The sequence below is a fragment of the Lactuca saligna genome, chromosome 8 (genome assembly GCF_052625555.1).
Source record: "Lactuca saligna cultivar CGN05327 chromosome 8, ASM5262555v1, whole genome shotgun sequence".
Classification (NCBI taxonomy): Eukaryota; Viridiplantae; Streptophyta; class Magnoliopsida; order Asterales; family Asteraceae; genus Lactuca; species Lactuca saligna.
The window spans coordinates 126,509,215-126,517,013 of record NC_136424.1 but is presented as its reverse complement, the minus strand read 5'-3'; the positions used below and the strand labels follow the sequence as shown (position 1 = coordinate 126,517,013).

General features: G+C 30.6%; 1 protein-coding gene across 1 annotated transcript; it reads right to left on the bottom strand.

The window, feature by feature from the left end:
• Positions 1-1,374: 1,374 nt before the first annotated feature.
• Positions 1,375-5,214, bottom strand: LOC145010792 (uncharacterized). Its single transcript, XM_078969328.1, has 2 exons — positions 2,397-5,214; positions 1,375-2,025 (listed from the first exon to the last, which is right to left on the bottom strand). The coding sequence occupies exons 1-2, from the start codon at positions 5,011-5,013 to the stop codon at positions 1,640-1,642; spliced, it is 3,003 nt and encodes a 1,000-aa protein (XP_078825454.1). The 5' UTR covers positions 5,014-5,214; the 3' UTR covers positions 1,375-1,639.
• Positions 5,215-7,799: the final 2,585 nt, after the last annotated feature.

Below are 7,799 nucleotides of genomic sequence, written 5' to 3'. Positions count from 1 at the left end.
TTTATATTTCATATTTATACTATTGATATAAATAAATTAATATTAGTGTCTAGTTTTAAGAAATGTAAATAAATTTGTATACATGATTTTAATATTTTAAAGTTTTCATTTTCCACTAAGTTAAATTTTTTAATTCCTTTCCTTAGTTCGAGTGTTCAAACTGTTGACAAGTATTATTAAATTATTTATGTATAATTGATTTGTATAAAAAACTTTACAACTTATACCTTTTAAAATTCAAGACATGATTAATGTGATATATATATATATATATATATATATATATATATATATATATATATATATATATATATATATATATATATATATATATAGTTAGGTTTATGTGAGACGGCCTAATTTTGTGAGACTGTGAGACACATTTTTTTTAGTTAATTCAAGTTCCGAATATAATATTTAAAAAAAGAATTTTTGGATTTTTTCCATTTATTTTGCATTTTAAAATTATTTTTTAGAATATGTTAGTGTAATATTCTATTAGAATATTTCACGTATTTTTCAAAAAAAATGGAATTTATTTTTATTTTTTTTAACTTTTTTTAATTTTTTTAGTTAATTCAAGTTCCGAAAATAATATTTAAAAAAAGAATTTTTAGATTTTTCTATTTATTCTGCATTTTAAAATTATTTTTTAGAATATGTCAATGTAATATTCTATTAGAATATTTCACTTATTTAAAAAAAAAAAAAAAACCGAATTTTTTTTTTTATTTTTTTTTTATTATTGTTTATTTTTTTATTTCTTTTTAGTTAATTCAAGTTCCGAAAATAATATTTAAAAAAAGAATTTTTGGATTTTTCCATTTATTTTACATTTTAAAATTATTTTTAGATTTGATCTCACGGTGTCATAATTTAGAATGGTCTCAAATATATATATATATATAATGCTTTGTATTTTTTATAATTATTTTGCGAATTGATTCAAATATTTTATCCAAAAATACACATTTCATTCAAGACAAGATAGATCAAAGGTTCAAATGACAGTTTCATTTTTCAACATAACCATTTAATGTCCAACCGAATAACATAGTTTTCATTCAATTTTTCTTATAGTTTTCATTCTGAATCATTTAGATGTGAATCGTTCATAAGCTGCCACACAGCCCTTTAGTAAAACATCTCAATAATAATCAAATAATAACAATACTTGTCATAAAATTCTCGACAAAATTATGTGTGGTTGGTTTCTGATTTGTCAAAACATGCTGATTCAATACAACTATCAAAGTTATTAGGTGTTGTTCGTTGTGGTTTAAACCATATAGGAACGAAAATAACATTCATGTATTTTACACAAAGAAAAGACCATGTCCAAATAATGGGGCAAAAATTTATAATTTTTAACTCATTCGGAATTCAATAAATGTCAAACTTAGGGTTCAACTTTTATGGTTGAATGTCAATGATAATGAATAGTATACATATATTTTTAGTATCATATAAAGTACTCAAGCCTGAACAATCTAACTAACTACAAACTAATTTCACATAACAGTTAAGAATTGTATGAACTCGAAACCATTTTTTAACGACAACATGTATGTGAGTTCAAAACTCGATGTTTTCAATAGAAACCACACATCTATTTATATACGGTCTAAAATCACCATTTTTATACGGTTTCAAGCTTGAGTAAGGGAAGATGATCGACTACATCATCATTGTTCTTTTGGGTCCCAACCACCGTAGTCGGAGTGTACTGGAGTAGCATCTTGCTTACTTCCTTCATGGTGGGTCTATTTGTTGGCAATCTACTAGTGCACCATAGACCGAGTTTGAACACACTAATCATGTCATTAATGTACATGGGCTCCATAATATCTTTATCTAAAACATATTCTATTGGCTCACTTCCTAAAGCATGTTGCATGGCCCATTCTGCTAGCGATGAATGCTCGTTCCCATTGCTTGCTTCCCTTCCAGTTGTCAATTCGAACAAGATCACTCCGAAGCTGTAAACATCTATCTTCTCGTTTACTTTTGTTGTATGAGCATATTCTATAACAAAGTTAAATATGTTGTTAGATGTCTGGTTTAATAAACATAAGGGCTACCTTAGGGTCACTCATCCTATTATTATTGTCATTCAAATATGTTTAACTGTATAGTTATAGTAAGATATGATTCATTAATGTTGGTATGATTGCAACCATTACCTAGTCTCACAACCAACATGAGACATCACTTAGAAATATTTGCCTTCTCTTACTGGACATATATGTAAGGACAACTAAACTCAAGAGGTCATTCATCTTAGTACTACTCTTGTCCATGTACTTAACCACGGATCGAATGCATTAGTGTTGATATGATTGCAAGTGGTATTTGATTAAACAATATGAATATATTATTGTTTATTGAAACTTTACCTGGAGCCATGTAGCCGAATGAGCCAGCCACGGTTGACATTGCAGCGAGCTCATTGCCTTTCTCTAAGATCTTGGCTAACCCAAAATCCGCGATCTTCGCATTGAATTCACCATCTAAAAGCACGTTGCTTGATTTCACATCACGGTGAACAACTGCCGGACAACAATCGTGGTGCATATAGGACAGCCCTTGAGCCGCCCCAAGTGCTATGTGCAACCTTTTAGGCCAATCAAGTACCATATGACGCACCGAACTAGTCAACCCACGGCTCGGTGGAGTCTGCTTTCGGTGCAGCCAACGGTCCAAACTCCGGTTCTCTAAGTACTCGTACACAAGAAGCTTTGAGTTGTCACCCGAAATGTGACCCATCAATTTCACGATGTTCGAGTGTCGAATCATGCTTAGAATCTCAACTTCTGCTAAAAACTCTTTCTCGAGCCTTAAATCTAAATCCGTTTTAGTTAAGATCTTCTTTATTGCCACCACATCGCCTGACCGGTTCACCGGAATCTTGTACACCTTCCCAGAACCACCCTGACCGATCATGTAGTTATCGTTCAAACAAGGCAAAATTGTGGATTCCGTGAAGGTTAATTTTTGAAAAGATGTGAATTTCCAATTTGAATTGAAACCGTGTTTTCTTCTGCGATAAAGAACGATGACATATCCGGTCATTATCACCGCCAGCAGCAACAATATTGCTGCAATACTTCCGATTATTGCCACCGACTTACTGGAAATCTTGCTAGATTGTCCGGGTTGGGATCGGGAACTGCAAGAATTAAGTCCTAAGACAGGATTATTTGAACAAAGACCGGGGTTTTCTTGGAAACTTCTTTCGAAGGCACCATTATCTAGCTGAGACGGGATGTTTCCAGCCAGATTATTGCCGGAAAGATCAAGAGAAACGAGCTGCCGCCCTAGCTGAGCCGGTATTTGACCGGAGAGATTGTTTCTTGATAAGTCTAGTACTGTAAGAACTTTTAAGAGCCCAAGACCGGCCGGAATCTGACCGGAGAGTTGGTTTCTACTGAGATTCAAAGTGTTGAGTGAATTCCAGGAAACAATAGTTGCCGGAAGTTGGCCGGAGAGTTGGTTTCCGTCGAGCAATAAAGTTGCTAAATTTGGAAGTGCGGTTAAATCGGGAGGAATTCCACCGTTGAATAGATTATTACTTCCTTTGAAAACCCGCATATTTGTCCAAGAAGATACTCCGGTAGGTATCTCACCAGAAAACCTGTTGTTACTGATTTCGAGTATTGATAATTTTGGCGCCAATTCCGAGGGCAACTCACCAGAAAATGAATTACCGCCCATCATCAACTTCTCCAAGCTTGAAAGGTTCCATAACCCATCTGGGATTTTTCCTGACAATCGGTTATCATAAACTTGAAAAACCCTCAAGCTGCTACATGTTTCAAGCGATTTTGGTATTTCACCTGAAAGATTGTTACTGTAAACAACCAAGCCTTTGAGCTTCCCATTGTAGCACAGATTCTCCGGTATGTTTCCGGTGAACTGGTTTTCGTCAACCTCGAATAACTTCAGCTCAGAGTACCTTCCGAAATCCGGTGGTAGTTCACCGGAGAAATTGTTAGTGAAAATCCGAATGTCGTTTAAGTTAGGCAAGCGGCCGATGCTCGCGGGAAGCTCACCGGATAACTGATTTATCTCGAGACTCAAATTTGTTAACTGCATTAGATTCCCGAAACCTCCGGGGACTTTTCCGCTGAGCTTGTTTGCAGAAAGATCGATGACCTGCATGTTCAATGCTTGAATCGAATCCGGGATTTCACCTGTTAGATCGTTCCAGTAAAGATAAACTTCGGTTAAGTTCTTTAGCAAGAACAAATCACTAGGTATTGATCCATTCAGTTTATTGCCTGATAAATCCAGCAGTTCCAGAGCCGGCATGCCGGAGAAGTTTCCGGGTATCTCTCCGATCAATTTGGTTTCAGTCATGTAAAAGAATCGAAGTTTTTTCAACTGAATAAAACTCCGGGGTAGTCTTGATGGGGTAAATTTGTTAAAAGACAAATTTAATTCTTCCAGATCTTCTAAATCACCGATTTCCTGAGGAAAAGTGCCATTGAAAGGACACTGGTGCAATTGAAGTGATGAAAGCTTTGATAATCTAGAAATACTTGCCGGAATGTCGCCGTAAAAGTTATTTCCGAAGAGGCTGAGGTATCGGAGCTCCGGCGACAACCGTGAGATGTCGCTGGGTAGAATTCCTTCAAAGTAGTTTTGAGAGAGGTCAAGGTACTGGAGATTGGTGCAGCTGTAGAGGGCTGTCGGAAAATTTCCGGTGATGTCATTGTAATTCAGATCAAGGTGTGTTAAGTTTTTGATGTCACAGATAAACGGTGGGACAGTTCCGTTGATGTTCTGATTGAAGAGGGTGATTCCGGTGATGGTGGTGCCAGAACATGTAATCTCCGGCCAGCTGCAAGGGTTGGAGGATTGGTTCCAGTGGTTGATGGAGGGTGGATTTGACCAGAAGCTTTTGATATCGAGAAGGATGTTTTGTTCATTTTGGTTGGTGGATTGTGAATTTACGTGAAAGGGTAGGAGGTAAAGGAGAAGGAGAAGAGAGGGTAGGGGTAGTATTGACATATTGGTTTTGGCTCACGGCGGAGGAAGGTGGTCGGTTTACGATGGTGGCATGTACGATAAGGAGAGTTTCTTGCAAATGCAGAGGTGTGGAAGCAAAAATGTTAGGTTGACTTTCAAATTCAATGTTCAGCGTTTTGATAATTATAAAAGAGTGAATTAAAAAATTGGTCTTTCATCTAGATGATGTTTGTAGATGATGGTTGCTTCAAGTTTTTCTTTCGTTTCTTTAAATTTTGCAGTCAAAGTGTTTCTTTCTTTTCTTTAAATTTTATAGAGTTTAATAATGGTTATCAAACTTCCAATCAAATATGAATGATAGAATTTTATCTATTAAATAAAATTTGATTTTCAGATTATTCAACTCTCCTATTATATTATAGCTCTTAGAATAATCTTTTACTCTTTAATGCATTAGGTATATATGGTCTAAAAAGGTAAAAAAAGTTGTCTTACATGCTGTCATATTAGCTCACTATCAAATTTTCTTTTTCATCTTTCTCCATCCGAAAACACATAGAAAAAACATAATTTTCAACATACTAATCTAATGTCATATCATTATTTTTAATGTAACTAAGTATAAAATAAAAATTATATTTTTAAAGTTTTTTAATTTTTAAAATCGGAGAATTTTATATATAACCTTATTAAACATTAAAATATCATATTTGTCAAATATAATTTTTAAATATCATATTTACCTTTATAAAGTTTTAAAATATTATATTTGCGCACATTTTTATTTTTAACATTTTATAATCAATTTAGATAACTATTTTTAATAATTGACTATGATACCCCTTATAAATCTAAATTCAAAATATTATTTATATTTATATTGCTTAAACTGAAATTTTAAAACAACTATAATAACAAATTATTAATAATCGACATTCATATTCATCGATGTATGATTAACGATTCAAACACCTAAAACAACCAACTGAACCTTAAGCTAAGTTAAAAACATCTATTTAAAACAATTGACTGGAAAAAATTGACCACTTGACAAAAAAAAAAAAGTAAGGAACTAATAAAATTTTGATAAAATAAAGCATATCATTATTCTCATAAATGAATAGTTTTAATTTTCTTTTAACAAATATCAATCTAATACAATTCATCATTAATATTATTTCATGTCTCACGTAGATATATTAGATAACTCACTTCAAAATTTTAATTTATATTTTCTAACTATATGATAAATTTAAAGTTATAATAAATTTAAAATTTTGATATATCTGTTAATTAATAATTTATTTATAATGATATAATTAAAATAATTAATTAATAATTATAAATTTTTATTATGAAAGTTTAATTAATTTTATAACTCGCGATTCTCACGTACCGCGGATTGTAAAACTAGTTATATCATAAAGCATAGTGGTAATTTTCGGCTTTTAGCGGACAATAGCCTTGTGCTTATCAACATTATCGTTTTTATCTTTATTAATAATTTATTTAAAATGATATAATTAAAATAATTAATTAATAACTATAAATTTTTATTATGAAAATTTAATTAATTTTATAACTCGCGATTCTCACGTACCACGAATTATAAAACTAGTTATATCATAAAGCATAGTGGTAACTTTCGGCTTTTAGCGGACAATAGTCTTGTTATCATCAACATTATCGTTTTTACCTTTATTAATAATTTATTTAAATGATATAATTAAAATAATTAATTAATAATTATAAATTTTTATTATGAAAGTTTAATTAATTCTATAATTTACGATTCTCACGTACCACGGATTATAAAACTAGTTATATGATACAACATGGTGGTAATTTTCACCTTTTAGCAGACAATAGTCTTGTGCTCATCAACATTATTGTTTTTACCTTTATTACTTGCCACAGTGATCTACATATTATGATATCTGCTTTAATTAACAAAATCATCCATAATAAATGAAAATAATTTTGTTACTTGTCATATTCTTATTAACTTGGACACATGTCATTTTTTTTGTATTTTTGATTAAATGTTTTTCCATTTGTCATTTTCTTATTTTTTGTCATTTTTTCTTAACTAACACATCATATTTACACCTCAATTAATAATTATCTTAATTAAAAATAACCAATAAATTATAATATTACTACTCATATAGTATTTAATATGTTTCATTTTAAATTCTAAATTTTAAATCTTAATATATTTTTGTTTAATCCTTCATATTTAATAATTTTGTTTTATCCAATCCATATAACATACGGGTCATACAATTAGTATATATTATAATAAAGCTCACCACATTATCAACAAAGAGAGGATTAATACGATGGCGATTGTATTGGTTTTGGGGTGAGATTCAATGATGATTTGTGATAGAGAGACATAAGATTTTCTGTGAGAGAGATCAGTGATAGATTTTGGGAATTATTTTAAATTACTAAGGGTATAATTGTAAAATAATAAAAGAGAATAATTCAAAATGGCTATAAATCATTTTATAATTGTTAAAAATAAAAATTTAGGTAAATATGATATTTTGAGTTTTATGAATAATAAATATGATATTTAAAGTTTAGGTTGGACAAACATAATATTTTGATGTTTAATAAGGACAGATATAAAATTTTCTCTTAAAAAGAACTTATACTGATTTAAAACAAAAATTTTTAAACTAAGTTAAAAATAACATTTAATTAAAAAACACACTACGGTAACATAAATTAAAACTACACTAAAATAATATAAATAAAAATAATACTACAATAACATAAATTAAATCCTAAAATGACAAACGGAATAACTAAAAAACCCA

Excerpts from the sequence above, each read along its gene's own strand:
- LOC145010792 (XM_078969328.1), bottom strand. The coding sequence starts at position 5,013 with ATGTCAATACTACCCCTACCCTCTCTTCTCCTTCTCCTTTACCTCCTA. Across the intron at positions 2,026-2,396 it reads ATTCGGCTACATGGCTCCAG|AATATGCTCATACAACAAAA; the intron begins GTAAAGTTTCAA and ends ACTTTGTTATAG.